This window comes from Augochlora pura, chromosome 1 (genome assembly GCF_028453695.1).
Source record: "Augochlora pura isolate Apur16 chromosome 1, APUR_v2.2.1, whole genome shotgun sequence".
NCBI lineage: Eukaryota > Metazoa > Arthropoda > Insecta > Hymenoptera > Halictidae > Augochlora > Augochlora pura.
This window is the reverse complement of record NC_135772.1, coordinates 11,564,817-11,590,926: the sequence shown is the minus strand read 5'-3', so window position 1 is coordinate 11,590,926 and position 26,110 is coordinate 11,564,817. Positions and strand designations below refer to the sequence as shown.

Below are 26,110 nucleotides of genomic sequence, written 5' to 3'. Positions count from 1 at the left end.
TTTCTGCGATTTTTATCAGAATTAGTGCCTGAATTTTCTAAAGTAGGGTTACATAATTATTTCTCATAATAAATATATGAATAAGTTGCGATGAAAATGAGAGTGAATGAATTTTTTGCGTCTTTATCATGATTGGACCTGGATTAGCTGTTCGATCTCGTCTTGCCATGGTGAAAAGTTAACTGCAATCCTCCACGAATTTACATACTCGTATTACAGAGAATCCCCGTCACTAGTTTCTCGCGAGAACTTTTGAAATTGGCGAACCGAATTGCTACATTCGCCCGACTATACTCGTCGCGCTGCATCCCACCGAACTTTGCATTTAAAAACGGGCAACAGTATTCCCCCGATGAAGGCATCTTTGAAAAGTCTCCACTAAGTTGAAAACTCCGCGCCCGTTCACATACTCGATTACAAAAAGAACGTTGGCCTTCCGCATCCCTTCCTTTGCCCGTAGCGTCAGAATAATGAGACGGTCCGCGTAAACAGGAACATTTTCATAGAAGGGTAGCGGCGATAGCACATTGTCGAGTTCCCTTGCAAACTCTACTCGCCGTCTTTTTGTCGCGAATATTAAAAGGTTATCCATATTCATAATCTCGTCGCCGGACGCGAATCGTCGAGTCCGGGTCGTGAAACGTTTCGAAGCTTTCGACCTGTTGTCCGCGTTTCTCGTTCATTAACTTTCTGTTCGAAAGCAGCCTGTTCAAGGACACTCGAATATTTAATCTAAATCTTCCAGTTTCCGAACACGAGCCTCCCGAGCTCCGGCGAAAACATTGAAAAATCGAAGGGGTTACCCGGCGCGCCGATCCGGACCGTGAATTGTTCCGGTGCTCGCGTCAGTTCAGTTATCAATTTGCGTTACAGCCACCGGACGGTGGAAGGTCTTCTTCCAATTACTAGTCCTATTAGCAACAATTACGCGGCGTAATAATGGAATAACGTCGATTAATTACGACTGGAGGATGCTCCGGCACAAAACTGAGATAATGAAATTCATTCATAACGAGAAACGTCGGCAATTCGGTCGCGCGGGAAGAAACCGTTCTCCTGGAGAGGGAATTCCGTCTAATTAATTCGCAAAATGGCGGTTTAAATTGGGGAAGATTCCTTGCGTCGCTTTCACTGTTTCCCGTTCCAGGCGCCATCATTCTTTGGTCCCAAGCTTCGCTGATGAATAATGTAGGGGACCGATGAGAATTATGTAAGGTGCACGTGAGCGATATCGGAGACGTTGCGGGGAGATCAGCAGGAGACGTTTTGTCTCCGAGAAATCTAATTAGTGGAAAGATTCGAACCACGTCGATGAAGAAAGAAAATAATTATTAATGTCTGAGGGGATTATTATGGAAAAGAGTTTCACGCTGTCTGACCATAGATTGACTCGGTCTACTTGGAATAGTTTACCCAAGCGCATTAGATTCGAGATTCTGTTGAATTAACAAACATTGTTAATACTAATTTTATTATAGACATTTTCTCGCCATTTTGGAAATTTTAAATAGTAATTTTGACAATGATAAAATGCTGTGGAACTTAATAAAACAAAGAAAACAAACACTAGTAAGCAGCACATCGTGTATTCCATTTTCTTTGGATTTCAATTTAAAAGAATCATCTTGAAGACGGTCATATTTATAATATTTTTTATGTGGTTTAAAAAATGGGGCTATTGTATGCTGGTTAAATTAAGTTTTAAGTAAATGTATAAAATTTTAAAGGATCTATTTCATGATTCATTTTCTAGGCTATTGATTATTTATAGGCTACGTCATTTTCTGGCTATTTTGTTACGATTTTTAAAATATATATTTATAAAATTTTGCAGAACTAAGAAACACAGATATATGAACATGTATGTGCATATATGATACGATAACACATACCGCTTGTATAACTGTATTGTTAATTACACGTCGTTTAGAACTAACTTATCCGAAGTAATTAATTTCTGGATTTTCGAGATAACCCGTAATACGTAGTTATAATACTCAGCACATACTATGCTTCCTAATATTATGAGCACATAGAGTGACAAAGGGTCATTGTCACTAATGTCATAATGACTCAAGGGTCATTAAGGAATGCTATTCATTACAAAGTTATTTGACAACGAACTGTGATAAAAGCTGCCTAATCTTTCAGAAACAATATCAAATTAAGAAATTGTGTAGATCAAAAAACAACTTCAGATTGTCGGTCTATTTTCAACGCAAAAAAGTCGCTTTACAAAGTAAGACCAAGCAAACTACCCTACGATTTTTTTCAAAGATACTTTACATCAAGGATTGTTAATTCTTCGTTAAATAATCATCAATTTGTTTCTATAAGCTATCCATTTTTAAACACTAGAAGCACCAAAAACAAATTTTTGCTATCAATTATAGTCGATTATAAACGATTCGCAAAATAAAGATGTTTCCGAGGTCTCTGTAAGTCTCGAATAGATTAGAAAATCGTGGAATTGATTTCTAGACCCGCCGTTCCAAACAATAAACTCGAATCGTCGAAGAGGTTCGTATTTTGGCGAGCAAGGGAATCGATTCGCATCGTTTCGTGATTTCGTGCCCGAAGAGTCGCAGTCAGTCTCGCAGAGTCTTCGGGTCTTGTTTAAAATGCGTTCGAAACGTCACGTACACCGTCGACTTTGACGTATGTCCCCGATCGACTGATCGAGCAGATTCACCGGGGATTACAGCAGGTGCAAGAGAAATCATCCGCCATAAGCTTGCGTGGTACGTGGCCTTGTCGGAATATTCTTGTGACAGATTGTTGGAGCACGTGCGTCGTTGCTGCATTTCGTGCGCAATGAACGTGCTCTTCGTTCAACGGGTTCGAGGGCCCCGTTGTCACCGGCGGGGAAATAGCATATTCGTCGTAGCACGGCGCGAACGTTGCCAATTCGGAATTATAAATGTGTCGGGGCTGTGTCTCGTAAGCTGGCGAATTTTGGTGGAAACTGGTATCGCCATCGGTGCCACTTCCGAAAACGACGTCATTAAACATAGTAAGTAAACATGGCGCGCGCGGCGCGGTACCGCAGCGTAGCGCCGGAAACTTCCGGAACCGATTCGGGGGAGAAGTCTAACTAGGATCCTGGAAACCGCCTGGCAATTGACACGCCGGCGACGCGCCGGGATAGCCGCCGGCAAGTTCAACGAATCAATAACCTAGACCCGATTGACTTGCTTTCATCCGAAGAATTCTGTACCCGTTCGGAAGAGACTCGATCCGATCTACCTGTAACTTAACCCCGTTCACCGATGAAAGCGTCCCACCCGGGCTCAACCGCCTTCACCGAATGGCTTATCTATTTGTGGAGGTTCACGAAAGTTACACCTACAAGCCGATTAGAACACCGGTAACCCAGGACTCACCCCATTGCTCGGCAAACTGATTTCCCCCAGAGATTTACCGGGACTCCGGAATTTCCGTGTTTCCTCCACTTTCAATTCCAGCCGGTCGGTGTAGCCACCGGGACATTGCGGGGCCGAGTCCTCCGGAACGGAACACGTTACGAACCGTGTTCGAAACCGCCGACCAACTGATTCCGTCCGCGTTCGAGGCACCGGGAAAAACCGATTTTCTGTCGAATTACGGGCAAGTTTAATCCGTTTCGAGTAAGCCAGTTTCGGAGGGACTCAAGTAGCACGTGTACACTCACACTCGACCATGCAGAATGATCCTCGGCCACCGAGAACGCTAACTTTCGGGCTTTGCATTTGTTTTATAGTTTCTTTCTAAGTGCTGTAATGAAATTAGGATACCCTGAACTCCGCTGCTTTTCTCTAATTTAACAAAATACCGTGGAAGGTTCTAACGCGTTCCAATATATCCAGTATAAACTTCAAATATTAAATAATGAAAATAAATGTCTTTTTTATGTACCTGAACTGAAACCTGTAGAAATACATATTAAAGCAGTTTCGTAGAGTCAACGATTAATTTCGTATCCTCAAGATCAATTTCTCTGCGCACGAATTCACGGAAGAAGTAAGCAGATTGGAAGAACTTTTTGCTCGATGTTGGTTGATACATGAACGCGGCGGTCAGGGACCGCAAATACGGGTTAAGCTGATCACGATAGACGATTCGCCGGCCTGCAAAAAGTCACGGTGTTCAACCACATCAGCTGCATCATTGAAACCGTTACGAAGTTACAGTCACGAGGAGAAATTTTCTTGCGGACGCGCGCCGCTTCTACAAGAAAGAAAACTTGGATGGTGGACGGTAACGGTGAATTGCGAGCGCAAAGATGATTTTCTACGAGAATCTGGTTCGAAACAAAATGTCCGTCGCGTACCAGCGACAAACTCCGGCGTTCTCCAATCACCGGTGGAATTTTCAACAATCCTAATAACGGTCTAACGTCGCGCGGCCCTTCGTTATTTCGCGCTGTCAGCGTTAACCATCGTTACTTCGGATCCGGGCCAACGCGCGCGCAAGAGAGAGAGAGAGAGCCGGAGTCTTCGCTTCCTCGTAAATATCTGTTCCACCGGCCATGTGAAACTGCCGTGAACCTCTTGCGCGTCTTAATTTCACGGCCTCGATCGTTCGCGCCTTATTAAGGAGGTCTTGTAAGCAGACGCGTTAAAAGTTTCCCACCGCGTCGACGACACTCGGAAAATCCGCTCCACGGATTACTGGGGAATTTACCGGCTCCCTCGTTGTTTTACTTCGCGAACCCATTCTTCGGCTGCCGGCGAGGGAACCCGCCGGGAGCCGATACTTCTTGTTAACGTTCTAATTTCAACTTTGCGAAGGCAACCGCGAACAATGAGAGAAACAAAGACAGGGGATGCCTTCCGTTTCCGGCACAATGAACTTGAAATTCATTTGTCGCACTCGAGCGAAACTCAATACCATTGTGCCTGCTTGTAATAAATTCTTTGTTCTCCACCCGGAGGAAAAAGTAATGTACGCGGGATGTATGAATATCTTACGGTGTTAAGTTAAGGTGCGCCATGAGCAGATCGTTTGAAAAGAAGAACACGCAGAAAGGTTTCGCGTTGGTTGCCTCGCAACGTTAAATTACTATTTCCGGTATTTCTTATTTTTATATTGCTTTCAGTTATTGGAAATAGTTCGTTGTTAAATATCTGCTAATTTATTTATTAACTTCCTAAGTAAATAAAATAAGTAATCTTAACAGTATGGTCTTAAGAAAGTGACACAGAAGTGTAAACGTTGTTCGTTAAATCTTAGATTGAAATTGCAATTCAATTGAAATTGTCGAAAAATCGTTGAACGATAATTAAAGTTACTTAAACGGCGACGCTGCGTTGACAGTTTTTAAATTAATAACGCCGATATAATATTTTACACAAGTATAAATTTTCCACGTGATAGGTGAAGTATGACGTTTGTGTCACGCATTTTTAACATCCGCGATTTCGTATTTCACGCGAAAACCATCAAATTAATTCTCTGATTGTTAATTAAAATTGTAACATACAGCATGATAGTTATGGAATTTGTAGATTTTCTTCGGCCACGTTTCGATTGCGTTTCCCAAAACAATACGTTACATTTGACACAATGAATAAAATAATATAACTACGAAAGCAACTACTGCTGGAAGCGAACTTGATTAATATAAATGGGTTCCGCGCTTTCCCCGCGTCCTATTCGCAATTCTGTGTGGTTTGTATGGATTTAGTCACGTGTGTTTGTGCCGGTTTAGTTGTATCGTGACTGGCTACGCGGTGTTTGGGCGATGGAGTTTTGTAATTGGTTTGTAGACGTATTTGTGCAAGTTTTAATCAAGAGAATGATAAACTGTCTGTGAAAATTCGGTCTTATTGCTTCGCGTTGCCCACGTCGTGACTTATGTATAGTTTAAAATAATCGATCGCACGATATTCGTATATCTAGATAGAAATTATCGGACTCGGTGGTTATAGAGAAATCAAAATCTACTTCCAAAGCTTGCTCACATGTTTAAATAGTATGTTACAAATACATCTGGCCGAAATGACTAAATGAACTAATTTATTTGCAACAATTAACCTCTTAGGCACGGCTGGATTTTGCGCAATTAAAATTTTTCATAACTAAATTACCATATTTCTTAATATATATTTCTTCCGTATAGCTATATATATAATATTAATTACATATATTCTTCTCCTAGTGTAATGTACATACACACTTTCACTTTAATCGTTTACTTTAATAATTAATAAAACAATTGAGTAAAGCACGAAACATTCACGAAAGCCACTATAGTGATTTGTCGTACCTAAGAGGTTAATTCAGGGTAGAATTAAAGGAATCATTCCTCTCCCATGGTACAATCAATAAACCTTGAAGTCCATTGTTTAGAACGTGAAACAGAAATACGAAAAATGGTCTATCCATGGGCGCAGCATAGAAGACAGATATAAAAATAAGGTTCGGGTCCATCTCATCCCGCTTCACGAATTCTGGCAACCGGATCCTGTACCCTTACTCCTACGGAATCATCAATGAACCCTCGACGCGGTCCATCACCGACCATTGTAGAACTTCGAGAACTCGTTCCGCCTTACCCTCGGCCGACCTTTTCTCCTGGACTATTTTATACTTCGACGTTCGTCGGCGTATCTCACGAAACAGTCTAGACGATGGAAATGCCTGTAGAGTAGCGCATCTCCGCACGCACTTGCCTGCATTCTAAACTCTGGTACGCCGGCTGACGCATACGAGACTGTCAGGCATTTTCTCAGATTTAAGGGCAAAAATTATAACAGCCTGAATATAGTGTGGAACATATACTCGTCTTGGATAATAGAGGAAACCGATCTGCGTTGTAACACTGGAGCGGTAAAAATAAGTTAAATATCTTAAAATATATAATACATATTAATATTCAAATATACAATGTAAAGTGACATTTAAAACACATTCATTTGCTATATTGCATGAAGGAGAATATTGTGGAAAGTTTACTTCTCTTGTTGGTTTAAAATTGAGATATAAACGCTTTTTTAGCAATTACACTCTTTCTTCTTGCTTTAAGTCTCTAATTAAAACTTCCTTCATGAAATATTGATTATTGCTTAACTTCTGAAAGTTTTCTACTGTAACACTGAAAGATTCTATGAAATCGTAGTTCTTTAATTAGCGATACCAAATCTCTACCGATGAATGTAAAGATACCGCAGATATTTTCTTAAATCCCCATTTGCATGAAATGTTTTACAAAAATCTGGATAGAGAATAAATTGTTTTCATCAACGAAAAAACTCTTTGCGGCAAACGTGAAGCAACGAAAAAATTAATTTTGGTTACAAAGCACGTTTACTAGCATTTTACAAACTTGTATGTACTATACTAGTGCAGTTTACTCGTCACTTTGCGTTACAACAATTTTGACTTAAACTGTTTTGCTTATGAACCAGAGAATCGTGAAGTAAATTACCCGACACCAGTAGTTTTGACCGGTCCGGTAATCGAGTGTCGAAATCAGTGTTTAGTAAGTCCAATTGGCACTCTATTCCCCTAATGAAATTATGGTTGAACCTGGAAATTGACTGTCGGGTCAGTTGAGTGGGGGCGATCAGTTCGTTCCGAGTTCGTAAACAAACTTCAGATCGTGAAACGTTCGATTTGGTCGAGATATACGGACGCGGGCGGGGCTTATTCCCGGCGGAGGCGACGGCGCGACGACGAAAAAAAGTCTTGTAAACCGCGCGGAATCTTCCCCGTCAAAAGCAGACTCGCGTCTCCGTGGCTGGCGATATTGGCAGGCGATAAAGATTCCCCGTACATCGTCGGGAAAGTGGCAAGTAACGTTTCTCCTCCTCCTCCTCCTCCCTCCCCCCTCCATTCCTGCGAGAGATGGTAAGATTTGCGAGCGGCCACCTCAGGAATATGTATCCGGTCTGCCACGTACGCGTTGCACGGCAGCTAAATCACTGGGATGGAGAGCTGACGCTGTCTCTTCTTTACGATTCGCTCGTGGGAGGTAAAAGATGGAGCTGAATCGTGCCGGAGACTGTACGGGAACAAGGTGAGGGAACATCGCAACCGGCGATGCATGTTTCCACCGCGTGAAGGGAAATTGATCTAAATGTTCGCTGTCGTTGAAGTGTCGTCGGAAACTTATACTAAAATCCGTAAACATTAATAAAAAGGTATGATCGATGGACGATTCTCCGTGTTAGGTGAATCGAAGAGTCGCTTGCAGAAATGTCCTGTTCTTTGTTACTCGTGACAGGTAGAAGATACAGTGCATCAGAGATTCGAACGGAAATTCGTCGATGTTAAATGGAAAATTTGGAAGATGATTTATATGTTGGAAACAGGAATTATTTTGTAACCTGCTTAATACTTTATCGACCGGTCATCCGATCGTAAAAATTTCCGTTTCTATTTTCATTTTATTTATCTTATTAATCGCGAAAGATATTTAATATTTAAAAATATATAATAATATTGAAGCTTGTAGTACAATCTAACACGTATATCTATGGCTACCGATCGGGAGGAAAAGCCTATTTATAGACTACCGGTCGATAAAGTGTTAAATAACATTCCAGATTTGATTAATTTCTTGAAATGCATAAAGCCAAATTTAACAGTCCTTCAACTACGTAATTTAGTCTTCAAATTATGTCAAGATTCTTATGAACGATAGAATATGAATTTTATTATATATTCTATTGCAATTGCCGGATTAATTATGCATTTAAAATCAATGCAGATCAAACCGTTGCAATTTAATGCTTAAGCGGATTATCGAGACCGTCGTAATCCCACTTGAATTTGTGCTCTAATAATTATGCAATTTACATCGACGAATCTATTCGAAAATTTAGATGAACTTTTACTGACCCATTTTGTTTCCAATTTTGCCGAGATATTAATTTGATATTTATAAACTTATTAAAACAAACATTAAATAAATTATTCATATATTTCACTTGATTATTCATTTGAAAAACATTTTAAAGGTTCCATTAATTATTCGCTTTGATTTGCACGTAGCTGCATATGGCAGTATTAAATATAATGTATTAAAGAATAGTATATGCTTATTTAAGTATCAGATAGTTATAAACAAAATAGAGCTGTCTTCACGTATCAATTTCGACGAAATTTGAGACAATTCGAGAGCAAAAGAGGAGTTGTTCCAACAAAATATCGCTCGCGATGCTATTTATGCATTACAAACAAAGTCAGATGTCAGTACATTCTATTCCTCTATGATTTTCATACTATGTATTCTAAACAGTTTCTCTGCATCCGAATGTTCTGATATGCAAAGGACTACCAGCTAGCAACAGATACTTCGACCAAAGCGAATTCTGATCGTAACGATTTACCATGAAAGTTCGCGCCATAACCAACTGAATAGCATATGTTGCGCATGTATAAACAATGAAGGTATGGAATCTATAAATACATACCATGTGTTTCTACAATATTTGCATCCTGTTGAAATCAAGTTTGCAACGTTGACGTTGTTAAGGTGTAACTGTCTGAAAATATATATTATACATTGTCGAACATTTACTTATGGACAGTTAGTGAAATTAAATAATATTTATTACGCACTTATAATTTCGATTGTGCTGATTTAGGACTGTTTTAGGAGAGATTTAGGGCAAATTTAGAAAAGTTTTAAGCAATGTTTCAAACGGTTTTAAGGCAAATTTAGGCCAGTTTTGCAGTTGTAAGTAAAATGTGACAGTAGTCAAACTAATAAATTCATAATTTACTGTTTACCGAGGTAAATTAATAATATTTAATACCAAAAACTATTAAAAACGAGCTTAGAATATGAGCGCTTTCCCTCTCTCTCCTCTTCTATCCTTCTTTCTCCCTCTCTCTAACTGTCTCTCTTTCCCTTCCTTATAGAAAATATCATGTAGGAGTGACTGATATAATTCGAAATATTATTGAATGTTGGCTTGCAAATGCCACTTATGAATGAAAATAGTAGGCGATCTCTCAACCTTCCAGTGCCCGTATGAGATCCATTTAACACAATTTCCCTTCTGGCTAATCCTCGATGAGCCATGAGAAAAGACATTAATCTTGGTAAATCTAAAGTAATCCGGAAACAAACTCGATCAAAACCGACTCAATTTTTACGAACTTAGGAATTTCCTATCTTCTGCATTGCCTACTCATCCAAAAATTCCGTATTCATGTCACGAAATTTAGCTGGGTACAACGATCGCAAATAAATCTATCACTATAAACAAAACGACGCGGTCTTCTATTAACGACAGCCCTTAAATTTCTTTGGGACGTGCTACAATTTTACACGACTGAAAAAATTCGTTTGAAAAAGTAAAATCTTGTCGAGAAGAGGAAACGGATAGCTTGGAGGATAAAGTAAAGCCGTGATTTCACGGGTTTATTGTTGAAAGAAAAATCCTCTCTGTTGCTTCGCGTTGACGTAGGAGACATCGGGATTCAGTAAATGCGTAGGACGATCCCCGTCACCTCATAATGAAAGATCACCCTAAGCCCCGCCGCGACGCGTCGCTCCGATGTAAAAGCAGGAAACAGACATAGTTTTCATCGTTATCGTAAAAGACGCCGGATTGCCCCGCGGGGCTAAGCCATAAATGTCGAGTCCGGTTTATCGTACTGTTCGAACGGATCGTCAAACCTCGGTTGATCCGATCGCATCCCTAACGGGCCATAAAGAAATTCGAAAGAATCATAATCAGCGTCTTCGCGCGGAGCATTAACGTCGCGCGGCCGCCGCGATGACGGGGGGCCATCAATCTCCTCCTATCATCTAATAACCACAGCCATAATACGGTGTAATACGAAAGAGTTGAGCGGCACATTGTCACCGGCAATCTATCATCGTTATCGATCCACTTGTTTCGATAAAATATGTACGCCGAAAGACGCGAGCAATTCAATTACCTTGGATCCCCGGGAGCGGGAGACACCGATACCGCCCAGAAAAAAAGGGACGACTTCCTTCCTTCCGACACGAGGCCGCAATATTTCATTCCTCCGGACGGTTATCGGCATTCGAGGCACGATCGTAAGTGGTTATCATTAGGGAGCGTAAATACCGCTGTAATAATTTATTATGGAGTATTCGGGACGGTGGCGTCGCGCTATTCGCACGCTCTGATACCTGCTGAATGTGTCAAAGCTCCAGGCTTCTTTTTATCGTTTCATCAGATGCTGCGAATCTTTAGTGATTAAGTGTAGGAACGGAGATCAAAGGAGTTATGGAACTTGCTAATAAGTCTTGCTTAATGAACGGACACTTTATGAAACGTACGAAAACGAGCGGGAGCAAATTCAACGAGTTGAGACTCGCAATAAGCACGAAAGTATTAAACAGGGTTCAAACGTTGTATTTCTCAAAGAAAATGCCTCGCACGCAATTTGTATATTTTATCACAGTTGCTGAAGTATTCTGCATACTTTATGCATTATAATATGCATTAGAATTTTTATTTAATTTATGCATTTCTGATAATAATGAATATGTTAGATATATTTAGTTAATATTGCTAATAATACAATAGAATCTAATGTTATATTACCTACAACTTGCTCAAATTAATAGAAGAAGTAATCAATTTATATGCAATACGCACTTGTTTGAATTAATGCGGAGAATTTACATTTTGCCAACAGGTGCGCAGACTAGTTGTCATGATTCCAAGATGCATTGAAATCATGCACAAAAGTTCCACGAGTAATGACGTAGAAAATTTATATCATAAAGGAAATAATCTGTTTATATAGCGAAGATTCAAAATTTTTTTTAAATAATCAAAAAAATCGTTGCAACTTAATGGTCAAACTGTCTGATAAAAATAAAAAGACATGCGCAGCATAACGATATTGAAGAAATATAGATGCTTACGTCATAAAAACCGCTAAAGTAATCAAGTTTATTGAATATTTTATTTACGTTCAATAATTCTCTTATTTACGTTGTTTACGTTCAACAATTGCACTTTTACACAAATCCAATCCCAACATAATCCAAACCGAAACTCAAACACAAGATCAATTCAGTTCTACGATTTAAACGCGTCTTCAACAGATATCGAGCGACGTGAAAAACTACATATGAATAAATCAAATTTCAATGGGTTAAGGTTTGAAAAGATTCGCCTCGAAGCAAAGCGAGCATTCCCGCCGTGAAATCTGCGTTGTCCGATTCGACGCAATTCGTGGCTCGGTACAATTATTTCGCCAGGTTTTCCACCTGGATTTTCACCTGACGTCGCGCTAAGATTTATAACGTCTGGTGTTACTCGACGAAAAAACAAACCCCTCAAGGATCCGCGGATCCCCGAAGCGGAACGAAAAAGCACGATGATTTATACCGCCGCTATTTTCCCGCGTTGCGTGAACCATCGCGCCTTTAACCCGACAAGTTTTCGATCGCTTTCGAAGACAGATGTTCGTTGGACTGGGCATATTGAATTCCAAACGGCGAGCGATGTTCATTTAACTTTGGTGAACTGATAGCGATCCGACCGACCCCTGGGCAATTGAGTTTTCGAACTCGCATAGGTGGATTGATGTACAGGTGGCTCTGGAAGCAGGAATGCTTATCAGCATGTGAAGTGTGAAAGGAGACGTCAAACCTTTCGGTGATCTATCGTCGGGTAGATTTTCAGAAATATGTAACACGTGTCGATTAACGTTAGACGTTTGGACGCATTTTAATTTTATTAAGGAAAAGGGCATAGCCGATTAAGATGGTCAAAACTGCCCTTAGAGTTTTTTCAATGAGTCATACACGGTTCGATAGCTGACCAATAAAAACTCATCTCTGTAAAATTTTAACCCTGCAACTTGTCCGTGAGGGTAGTTACAGGGTTAAAATTTTACACAGATGAGTTTTTATTGATCAGCTATCGAACGGTGTATGACTCATTGAAAAACCTCTAAGGGCAGTTTTGACCATCTTAATCGGCTGTGCCCTTTCTTTCAACGTATATTATAATCAAAATCGTTACAAATCTAGATAAATGCATTTTTATTATCTTGCGGTGATCTATCGTTAGTTAGATTTTCACAAATATGTAACAAGTGTCGATAAACGTTAGAAATATGGACGCATTTTAATTTTGTTAACTAAAATTTCTTTCAACATATATTATAAACAAAATCGTTAAAAATAGTTATAAATCTAGATAAATACATTTTTATTATCTCTATTAAGTAGTAGGCTCTCTGAATACTCAGTTGCCGTATTAATTATTGCTTATACAAAACAAAGTTTCACTAAACTTAGAAATTCATTTTTATTGCGATAAATTCAAGAAAAGAATTTTTAAAATACAAAACAGTGAAAGTAAAATACGCTATGATAAATTTTAACTTTCTGATTTTTCCTTTGTTAACCCTTTCACTACGGCCGTGTCGTTCACTGAAGTACTGTCATTGAACGAAAGCTCGCGCCAGAAATATGCACATTGCGTGTGATTTCTGTATATACGTTTTTCTTAGTTTTAAATAACTGTGCCGAATAAAACAATCATTGCTTCAATGTAACAAGTATGTTTACATTTTTAATATAAAAGGACAAGAGTTAATTACATGGTTTTGCTTTGGTAAGAATTGATGTGGTTAATAATGGGCAGTTAACGTGTTAAATTCTTGAGTTTCGTAAACAGTAATTAAACTCTGAACAAGAAACCGTTTCCTGATAATACGCCGTCTTTAACTATCAACAAGCCGATAGGTACGGTAAACGGGAAACTGAGCGTTTATAACTTGCGAAATAGCTTTATCGTCTCGATCAGCGATAAGTAAATTACGTTTCTTACTCGAGTATTTATCGATCCGTCCTTCTCTCTTCTCTCTCGATTCACGTTACAGTAACGAGAAAATAGAGCGGCCACCGGCTTCACGAATTACCGAGAATTTTCCGTGCCGTGGAAACCATTTGTTTGCCATGACAATTTATTTCCAATTGCACGAAATTATAAATCGCGTTCCATTACTCGCGCGGCACACACGAAAGTCTAATATTAACCGGATTCGCGGTAATTAATCGGTCGTAATTATTCGTGCGCTCGACGTTACATCTCGAGATATTTCGTAATTACTTATTTTCGATTTCTGGAGAAGCTTCCGTGCAGGAAAAATTGTTGTAAATCGCATGTACCACCACAAACGAATTTTTCAATTAGTTCGAACCGTTTATTAGTTAATCGCGAACAACTTGATACGTGCTTTGCAAAAATTTCGTGTACAGTAATTTGAACGTTTTTTCTCGTACAGGAATGTAAATTGTTTAATCCTATTTTTAATTTCGGAGATATTCTTGGAAAATGTGACCTGATTTCGCATTTTCCAAGAAAGGAACGATATCGGTGGATCGGGAACACCGCGCGAAAATAATTTCATCCCGCGATTTGTAATGATGTTATCGGATAAACGCCGGTAAATCCATTGAAAACCATTCCGGCCGCCGAGATTTGTCGGAAAAGATTAGATTGACTTAAGCCTGGAGGAACCCCGGGAAACATTCGGGAAATCCAGACAACGAAGTTCCTGTGGAAACTTGAAAGGGAACGAACCCGAACCTCGGAAGACCCGCAAGTCGAGATGATACCTTGATTACTTAGGCGGTGGGAAGTATTGATTTCATCGGACGACGCAATTCACGGGTTTCCGTCCCATTAAACGGCCGGTCTAATAGTAGCCAAGAAGATCCACGAAGAAACTATTTCGTTTGCCCCGCGGCTGTTGTTCGAGTTGTTTCTAGAAACTTGAACAGCGTCGACGGATTCGACAGCTTCTGGTCATTTTGATCTATATAAGATCATTCACAGCAAATACGACGTGGACAAATTTCCCTCGACCCGTGATATTGCTTTTCTTAACTTCAGACATCTACGAACAATGGACTCGCATTAACCCTTTGCACTCGAAACCATTTCAACCGCAAATCTAAAATCATTTTTCTGCTACCAGTTTTTACATTTTACAAGAATTCATTCTATGTATATGAAATTGAGTCTCGTAACTCACGTGATAGTTACGCTTTCAACAATTTTTTAATATTAATTATTAATTATTCATTTTTATTATTCATTTAATATTAATTATTATTATTCATTTAATATTAATGATTATTAATTAATCATTCTGGAACGCGTTATAACAATTTTAATGCCGTCGCAGACTCGCACACTCGAGTGCAAAGGGTCAATATTCGGACCCCTTTTAAAACAGGATAACTTTTTTTTAATTGGACAGGATGACTTGTATTTTTTTTTAAATTGTAATTTGTTGGAACGAGAAAAAAAATGAGGTATTCACGTTTTTTAATTTTCTTACTAAATTCCAAGTAAAAAAAGAGAAGTTTTTCATTTTTTTGTTTTGTCATTACAAGTTATAGCAAAATAAAAGAAAATTAGTTCAATCATTGCACATTGAACTAGTCTATCCTAACATTTCCAAAAAGTCAACCCGAAGGAAGTTATTCTTTTTTTAATAAAGATGTGACCGAATATTAGTGCTAGACTACTATAGTTTATTTATCGGCTAGTAGTTTGTATTATTAAATGTCTATTGTGCAATGACTTTTGATAATACGAGTCCGTAAATTGAGATTTATATACCAACGAATTTTTTAACCTTAAATAAGTGTAGATGTTGGAATTGATCAACGTGTTCTAAATTAATATATATTCTGGTTTTGCTACTTTATTACACTTATATAAACTCGTGGCATGTATTTAGCACAGTACGTGTCGTGTAAGTTTTCTTGGATAAAGAAAAATTGAATATTGAAATACGGTCAGTACAGTCACTGTATATTCTGTGCTGATGTTACCTACTCATGTTGATAAGGAAATATGGCGACGAACAACATTTCATAGTCCATTGCAACAGTCTGCGATTAAAAGCTTCCATTAAAGAAATCGAAAAGAAATACCTTAATAGTTTATAACAAAGAAGACCTTATTTCGTACAAAAGTGAAATTAATTTTGTACATATTGCCGATCATATTTTGTGAAACTAATACGCAGAATTGAATGATATAATCTGTCTTCGAAGATAGTTAGCGAAGCCCATAATGAACGTCGCTACAGAACGCGTTAATCAATCACGCATTGAGCCATTACTTTCTTTCAAACGTTCGTACTCGCGCATCATTACTAATTGCACGCTCGTCACTTTATCGTATCCAATCATCGTGGATCCAATCATTCCCCCCACGCGCTCGCAGATTCGCGAATACAAATACGTTGATTTCTGTAATAACCGGGCGAGAAAGCTTTGCAAACGAGTTGGAAACGCGTGCGGAGCAGAGCATGTCGACACAGTTCTGTAATTGTATTAATGAATCAGCATTCCTCGGTCCAGGGGAATTCGGGGAGCCTTTAATTTGTCTGCTGGCCATTCGGCTGTTAATTTTTCCGAATTTTCCAAGTCGACGAATTTACGATATTCGGAACAATTCAGCGGCCGCGGCCAGTCGATCCAGTTCCGCGACGCGTCGCGAGGTATCGCGACGAAAATCGAAATAAAAAAAGCCCGCTCGCGTATACGAGGCGTTCGACGGCGATTTGGCTAGCGCAGTCGGCCGGATGATTGGTGCCACTTTAATCGACGCGACGACGGCTTAATCGTGCCACGACGACCCGTTTCAGGTTTGGTGAAGCTACGAGAGCTCGTCAGGTCGCCGAAGTCTCGGGAGATCGAGGTTAACCTCAGGCAGGCCGACCCGGATTCCTACCGGCAGGTTCTCTCCGAGATGAAAAGCAAGGAAATACGGAATCTCATCGTGGATACTAGACCGGAGCACATGCATCATTTTCTGCGAATGGTAACTGCATATTCCTCTATCGATTTCCTGCTTTCCACGGGTTTCGATAACCCCAGACGCGTCTACAATGCAAATACATACAAGATGTTACCTATTCACCGCGGGTAATATTACTTACAATATTTACCCCCGCGGGAGGCGCAGATTGTGGGATATCGCTGTTCCGTTAACGTCTGAATAATACAATAGCCTGGAAATTTTATTTCATTCCTCGACCGTTCACGACAACCGGTCGATCCATTCGCAAACTCTCGCGTGATCGTCTAGCCTCGGGCATCATTTGTTAAGACAACTCTGGGGATAATTGCTGGATCATTGTAAAAGTTCGTACTCGATTTCAACGCATATCATGGAATAATTTATCTGTACAATGCCAAAATTTCCACAAAGCTATTTGATGTTTTGATCGATATCTTATAATTATTTCCTAGAAATGAAAACATAGTACACGAATAGCACTTTAGAATTAATAACAGAAACTATGTAGCAAAACTATTACCAAAAATCAAGTGCGAAATTTCTATAAATACACGAACGATGGTACAGAATGAAATTTTTAATGTGCATGTAAGTTGTTATGATCTAGAGAATACATTTTTTCAATTTTCGTTATAGATACTGACAAGAAGGTTAAGCAATGGCTAGGTTATTTAAAAAATATAGCATTTTAGTCAATGTTTAGTAGACTATTCCTTTTATCATCTAAAAAAATGTCGAGTCACTTTGTGCAATCTTAAAATCGATATTTTGTTTTATATGCAATTCACAATTCATATTATTTCAATATGTTATATTAAGAAACTAGATAACGCGATCGACAGATCGTGTAAAAGAATTAGAAGAATAACTATTCGCACAGACAAAAGGTCTCATACGGTTCAATTTGTCTGAGATAGGTAGCTTGAACATTTTCTTATATCGCGTCGAAGAGTCCTCGTAAAAATCGGATCTCCGGTTTGATTTAATTCGCGTGAACGCAACGGGAATGTCACCGTCAAATATTCCGAAAGCAATATCGGACCGGTAATAAATCGCTGCGCGTACTTACTTTCAGATCCTGCAGCTGCAAATGAACGACTACAAGTACCATTATCTCTTCACGACTTTCGTAAGTACCCTCGACCGGACGAGAGACGGCCGAAGTCGCAGCAACTCGAAAATGAGAGCCTCGTCTGCGCCTTTTCCAGGATATCGAGACCTTCGACCTCGAGGACTTCAAGTACAATTTCGTCAATATCACTGCCTTCCGTCTGGTCGACGCGGAGGACGTCGGTGTGCGCGGTATACTGAGGGACATGGAGCGCTACCAGCCATCCGGGAATACGATCCTCAACAAATCGAGAGTTATACAGGTAAGATTTACGTGGAGCCAGGACCTTCCGGCGATCAAATAACGCCGTCTCAAATGTTTGCCCGATTCGACGCTGCATGGATCCTCCGGAACTCGTCCGGGTGAAACGTGACGAGTTTACTTCTGCTCCTGCGATCGGTTCGCTCGGGCAGAAGGACACGCAAGATATCCGGGGGTACAGATATGAAGCTGGATAAATAGATTTATCGATTTATTGATTACTAAATTTTCGGTACACTACGTTCACAGTGTAATGTAACGGTACAAAGTTAGCGGTCGCTTCTTTCGATCAGCCAGCTCTGAGGTTCAGTCCAAGTTGACTCCATAGTGTGGTAGCTAGCTTACTATGAGCATGAACAACAACTACTTTTGTCGATTGCAATGAATTGACTGCGGCGTTTTACATAAAATTTTCCACTGTTGTTGCAATCCACCGGAATCAAGTAATATATTTTTTAATAAATCAAAAAAAATTGATGATAATCTATCGATACTTTTGTATTCGCTTAGTATTCCTAGTGCTTTATGTTTCGTCATTAATCACTAATAATTTTTTTTCATATACTTTTACTTATATCTGGAGATATTTTATGAACAGTTTAAAACTGTTGTCAGCTGTCTTACAACTTGGGACAGCTGATCCCAAATTAGTAAAAATTCAAAACAAATCTGGTTCGCGAAATTTTTCTTTTTCATTTGACGAATACGCGTGCATGAGTCTACGATGCGAATAGTTACAGGAAGTTCGGAAAATCGGTGGAGCAGGAGAGTAAGAATTATGTTCATATGATTTCAAAACCGTTCTAGTGAACTGACCTGTATCGGGGGTTTTCGAAATTCAGATCCTCCAAGTAAATAAGTAAAACACGATGGTTCAACATTAAATAGATGTCTGACCATCGCTTGGATTCAGAAGTGTGATTATTTTTAATAAATCTAATATATCATATGATATCATATAATACAATACAGTCAATTTTTCTTCTTTTCCTTTTTACGTACCCCTTTTCTTTTTCTTCTTCCCTTTACTATATTTATTCAACTGAACGTGTACCTTCGTTAGGACTAGTGAGTTCTATTAGTCAATACAATAAATAATAATAGCAATATTAATATTGTTACGTGAGCGCAATCGCGGCATGTTGAATAATAACGTCACGACTTTAATAACAACAGAACTCTTTATTCGGGAAAGGGGGAACTCAATATTCGACCGTTTACCACGACGTCTCTCTCAACTCTGAGTCGTTCTTGTTAAATCGTTGCTCAGGAGATATTTACCAAGCAACGATGCCACAAGGATCTCTCGATACCTCGATATCAAAAGATATCGATCCATATTCGTAACAATATTTACTAAATTTCCCTACGGTCGATTACAATATAGAGGAAAGAAAAGTTGCTCATCGCAATTGGTACCGATACGGTCACCTGTCGAGCGGGAGCGTTGAAAGCCCGTCCGTTTTCCCTACTAAACACCGAAACAGTCGTTTGGCCCTGCAACACGATACTTTATTGATCGTAAAACGCGCGCGAGTAACGAGGCCGACGTCGAAACGGTGGAACACGTGTCACCTCGCAGCTGTGGATGTAAAACAATGCGATGAGGAAAAAGCCCCGCTCGGAAACGGACCGTTAGAGTCCGTGCAGTCGATACCAGGCGAACGTTTCATACAGCCATAAAATAATTTGAAAGCATCCGGGCGCGCGCGCCGGAACTGTAGCCAATGGGCCTGAACCGCCTGCCGAACAAGTTCGTTCAAACGCGCCGATGAGGAGGCACGAGCGAGACTAACAACGCCTGGCTTAACTGCTCGCGTGTCCTCGGTTACATAACGAAACGAATTAATTCGTCTCAGAATCTATTTTTAATATGCGAATAAACGAAAGTCGTTTATATAATTGCAACTTGCGGCTCCCGGGAGTCGGAAGACAAAAGTGGTGACCTGCTAAATGATCCAAAATTTGTATAGCTATCGACGCAAGAGATGCAACTTAGATTATTCTATTTTTAGATGCGCAATTTTCAGCTTTGAGATTCAAAGAAGAATAACTTAAAAAACAGCTGCCTGAAAATTTATTTCTTTGCAAAATATCAATAAAGATGCAGTGTAAAGGATTTACGAATTTTAGAAATCTCTACGCGAATTTTGCTGCGCTCCGTACATATATAATTTCGGGTCATTTCCAGAGTCATTTTCAGTTCGTCATAGTTAAATTCTTGGTGGCTACATCAAAGGAAGCAGGAACGTCCGAGTCCGTAAAACGAGCATGCAGGATTCAACATTCAGCTTGCAGACGACCTGCGATTCACGTTGACTTCATTCCTTGGGATCTCGCTGGAGGACCTTCTACTACATTATGAATGTTGTAGAACGACCTTTCACCGCTTCTACTCTTCTACTATTACGAATGCAACCTACGACATTGTACAACTTTGCATCATACATCGTTAAGGCTGCCTGAAGAAACATAGTCGCATTATAAATAATAATGTGTTTACGCTGCTACGGGAGAGATGCGAAACTCTATCGGCTTTTGTATTTTAGTACCAGGCATATTTTAATAACATCGACGTCCGCTTCTCTATACCCTTATGCATGGGTCTGTTAAAATTCAACGATTTGGGAATACCACAACACGTGCTATGAACAATTTGATAAAAATTTTAATGTACGATTTTATTGCATTTATAATGCTCTAATGCAACGTCGAATCGCGATAACATACAGTGGGCTGCATAAATATTTGGACGCCATTGGATTTGAGAAATTTTTTACTCCGTATCTTTACTGTTTGTTAAGTTAATGAATTTATAGTTTTTTGATAATATTTAATAAGACAGAACACTTACTTTAGATTCTACAAACATAAGTTTTATTTACATAATTTGTATGGTTTTATTGTTAACTGATATTAAATGAACTAGGCCCTCTGTATATTCGAAGAAGTTCTCCAAAAATAGCATCTTGACATTCCAAGATCATTGAAATTGATGTGAAAGATAAAATACTAGATAGTAATCATGTTCCTTGCATTACCAAATAACACATTCGAATGAATTTGAAAAGGATACTAGAATGAATTGGGAAAGGATCCTCCAATCAATTGAAAAGCAAACATGTACGAGTTTCCAGCTTAAAAGGAAGGTAAATATTTTCGGGGAATGGTGTTTGGAAAACAATCTCATAAATGCCAGCCGAAACATTATTTTTCGACCAAAGTAGAGGAATCTCTTAACCGAATGGGGCGGGTATCGTAGAGCCACGGCTAAAAACAGATACGCCGAGCTGCGTATGCTTACGACGCGTGAACTTTAACATTTTTTCTCGATTTACATGGAGATTAGAATGTTGCTGGGTTGGCTCGCGCCCTCCAGTCGTCCGCCGTCCGAAGCCACTCGTATAATCAGCGGAACACACTTCTGTCCGCGTATGTATTAGCTGAAAATCAAATTGAACACGAAGGTCGTCCTAATCCCTGAACTCATCTGTTTGCGTATGAATTTCTCGCGCTGCGTCCCTGTCTGCGATGACTGCATTTCAATCGCGGAAAATCTGTTCAGCTAACAAAGGGATATTATACTAAAACGATAGCTGCTGACTTTAATGGAACGTCGCATGCAAATGCTTTATCCCGTTAAAGGGATAATTCCCAAAATAAACGGTTTTATAGAAAAAAAACTGGTTCTTTATAAAGTATACTATTGTAGCATGACGAGTATATTATATCCATTGAGGAACAGCAACTGTTTGTGTTACAGATAAATTCGTTTTACTATTTTGATTAAAATTTTTGTAAAATGTATTGCCACTTTTATAAATAAATTCAAATCTCTTTAATAAATCCACAATTAAGAGGACAATAGTACGTACAATTTTCACTATTCCGCGTACCAGTTTAAATTCACATTAAATTATCGTTCGAATTCATATTCTTTTCGCTATAAAAATGATAGCTCGCGATTATTATTATAGCATTACGCTTCCAAATACAGCATAATAAACACAAATTGGGAATGGCTGATAGACAAACAGAAAAGCCTAATAATTAGCTTGCCAAAAAGGAACGCCGACTTATGTATATTGCTTAATAAGAATGTATTGCCGCTTTGAATTTAAAAGTACGTCCAGGATGAGGCCCGCCAGCATTCTCGGTGTGGCAAAACAAGCACGGTGCTAAAATTTCGGTACAATCTCTGATTAGCTGCGCTGTTTCGTGGACGGGGGAACGTCTGTATCTAATAACACCAAGTCGTCCCCTTGCTGAAAATGCAAACGCGTGTCAGAGTTGACTCACAGATACCTTATTATTCCGGGCAACGCGGTTCGTCAAGATAACCAAATTCACGTAGAAATGTGTATCCCTGTTTCCGGCGCGCTCGGTCCAGCCAAAACACCGACTTTTTCCGGCACGTTCCTTCCGTGTTATTATACATGCAGACAGACCCGCGAACCCGCCGCGGTGCCGCGACGTGAAAAATGATAATAACCGCGAGGGGCTCGATACAGCCGAGAAATCGTCGCCAGGAATAACATCAGGAGGCGACGCCTTCCCCGGCCCCGAAATCAAATAAACGCGCTACTTTATGTGGCATATTCAAGTTCCCCGGCGTTTGTTCGAAAGCATTCTTTTCCTATGAGAACTCTCCGAGTCGTCGGGGCATTTCATCCTAGCAGAGAATTGCTAAACTCGCGGAAAGTGGAGTCGGGCACCATTACCGTCTTAATAGAAATTTTACAGTTATATTTTCGGTCCCCCGAGCGAATGCGAAAGAAATATTTGTCACGGAAAGCGAGGCATTCTTGGGAACAGTATCAATTACGCGAAACGAAATGGACATTCCGAGCTGTAGCTAACAAGACGATCGTTTCAACAATTATCTAAACCGTTGAAATTTGAAAACCGTTCAAAATTGACACTGTTAGGAAGACATGCATTTAACTAATATTTGTCGGAAATATTTTCAAGTTTCGAAAATTAATTGAAAATTAATTTGTCTACATTTAAGATGTATTTATGATAAATTAATTTTCTTAAAACATTTCTAAACGCTTGAATCTCCTAAGAACATAGCGATTTCTCAGGTCGATAGATACATTTTTCAAATGCGATGCGTCAGAAATAACTTCGCTGGAAGGTACGCGGTTAACGGAATGAAACAGTATACTCGGCTCAAAGGTGTACTCCCGTCCTACTCGAAGCAAAATGAGTCCCAGTTTTGAATCGCCGATGTGAATAATTGAAGACATAGTTCCTCGGAATATCTCTCCGAGACGGTCGCTTCGACGCGAATGATCGAATCCCATGAATCGTGGGGATGAAAAATAAATCCAATTAGCTCTGGAAATTTCTAGATGATACCGTTAAATGAATTTCTTTCCCCGTCCTTGCAGAAATTCATGGTAGAGTGGTGCTCGAGGTTTAATCGAGCGGTCGTCAGCGACGTAGTTTGCGGTCTTTTCCCGACTCGCCACTCCCGGCGAGGCGAATACATCATTCCAACGGCAGTTTCCGTAGTGGAAGAAAATAAAAAAAAATACAAGAACGAGCTTTGAACGGAAAAATGAGGGAGCACTTTCAACCGAGCCGCTGGGATTAAAGAATTCGAGAAGATTTAGGAGTCGCGGCGGCGTAGGCGTTGAAAAAGAGTTTCCTAATTATGTATATCCGTTACGACCGCTGAAACTTCGGACACGGTGTTGCCTCGCACGCTTAATGTTTCTCTGTCGCTCTGATGGAAATTTATGTCTTGTAGCTTATCAAAATTACTGAACGAGGCTAATTGTACTTTCTACCGCGGGTGTACGCTTCATTTCGGTATTTGTTCGCAACGAGATTAAAATACATGAAAGTAAATTAGTACGATCCAACGAGAACATATTCTCGTTGAAGCAAAAACAATTGTTCATCGTTCACATACTTTAAGTATTTGAAAAAACGTTTTTCATGAAAGATGAAATCACCAAAGAACTGCCATTCAGAGGTTTTTTCTAATATACTTTAAGAAAATCTAGCAAAACTGTATTATATTGTATAATACCTATAATTAGTAAATAATTTAACTAAAGTGCTAGAATGATGAATTACAGAAAAGAAAAAGGAAGAAATTTACGATAGACGGAGGATAAATATCAAGCAGTATTAGATTTTACTTTACCGCGTTTTTTTAAAAACATTTATCAGAATTCAGTAAGGTAGAAACACAAACAAATCTACGTTTTTCGAAGCTAGATTCGTCGCGTTTCATCGATAAGGCTGATTCATCGAATTCGCGGATAAATCGACGCGCCGAATGGAAGTGGTTGACGTAGCTGTTTATTAACTGACAAAAATTCTGTGACGCGTTAGAGATATCGGGATAAATATACCAGCCACGCTTTTTACTGTTGACGCGGTCGGATAAGCCAGAAATATGTCGAACCGTGCAGGTTCGCGTGTGCAATGTGCAGAAATAAAAAAAAAAAGAGCGACTGTTTTTACGGCAGCTACTAACGCTGCACAATTCAGAACCTTGACGGTTTGTTTGCCTTCTGCAAATCCATTTTCACACTTCCCGTGACGAGATTGTCTTTCGACCCATCGGGCGAATGAATTTTGAACGGTTCCGGAGCGAGACGCAAAAACAATAAATTTCGTCGACTAATCTGGTGCATGAAAATGAAAAAGTGAAGGACCAATTATCCTTCGTTCGATGATACGACATAATAATCCTGGATGAAATAAAAAAAAATGAAAATTTTCATTCTGCCGAGGCTACAAGTGGTGTGAAAGTTTAAGCGATGCTCGCTGATTTATATCGGTTGCGAGACATCCTCTACACAATTCATTTAATTAACAGCTTTCCTGGGATGGCGGAGATTACAAACGATAGAAGAAAGCGGAGACACGGCCGTTGTTATTAGTTCACCCAATTACTGAAATGAGCACAAGCAATCGAACGTCACGCGATTCGACTTGCGGGGTTTCCTTTCGCTTTTCAGCGGGATTATCCTTGCAGCAAGACAGTGCACGAAGCAGAAATCGTGACTAAAGACAGACGATTAAATGTAGCAATGCCGCAATTAACGGTGGAACAACGGAGCAGTAATTAATCGTTTCGACGCAGCAGCTTTAATTACAATGGAATCATTGTTTTACGAGGAAGCACTTAACATTAGCCACGTAATCGTTTTTAGCAAAAAAAATCAATGGCTTTTTTCATTATTTAACTGTCTTCACACTTTATAATTTATTTAACTTAATAAAATTGCAAGTGTTGTATGTATAAGAACTTTATACACAAAAAAGATCACGATCTCTGTTTGCGGCATAGCGGACGAGTTAAAATCGGCATAAAGGATTGGAGTGGATAAATCGCGTTGTATAAACTAATTTTACGTGACGTTTTATTCTTAGCTTTCAATGACAGAAAGTCAAATACCTAGCTTCCTTTACATGTAGTCATTAAAGTTTTCGTATTAAGTATATGTGTACTGTTCAAGACTAGAATGCTCGAGGGATATGGGACTCGAGAACAACTGTTCAAGAGTTTCGAGAAGGCAGTGTCATGTGGATGCTGGTGGCAATTTAATTATATACAATCCAGAATATAATTTTGTTACTTAAATTAACCTACAGAGGGTATAATTATTTTTACTGACTTTGTAATCCAAGAATATTGCTATTATCATTTGGAGAGAGAACACCTTAAATGTATGTAGTAGAAGAAATAATAATGGATGTGCACATGAATTATTATTTTTTACTATACAAATATGCTTCACAAGACATAGGACAATTCCTGTACAACACTACAGTATAGTAGTATAAATCAGTGAACGTCAGACATATGTTCCCTTAATTAGTTGGGATAACCGAGGCTCTACTATAGCATACGTATAGATAAACAAAACTATTTACATCACAGTTACGAAACTGATATTGTTTGTTAAGAAATGTTTTCGATTTGTTACGAACATTTTTTCTGAAATTTATATTA

The 26,110-nt window shown here is 39.3% G+C and overlaps 1 protein-coding gene across 1 annotated transcript in view; it reads left to right on the top strand.

The window, feature by feature from the left end:
• Positions 1-26,110, top strand: part of LOC144467996 (glutamate receptor ionotropic, kainate 2) — a 211,558-nt gene that overhangs the window by 96,070 nt on the left and 89,378 nt on the right. Inside the window, exons 5-7 of the mRNA XM_078177070.1 lie at positions 16,603-16,778; positions 17,833-17,886; positions 17,966-18,130. Coding sequence (XP_078033196.1) covers positions 16,603-16,778; positions 17,833-17,886; positions 17,966-18,130 — 395 coding nt within the window. The remainder of the gene's footprint in view (positions 1-16,602; positions 16,779-17,832; positions 17,887-17,965; positions 18,131-26,110) is intronic.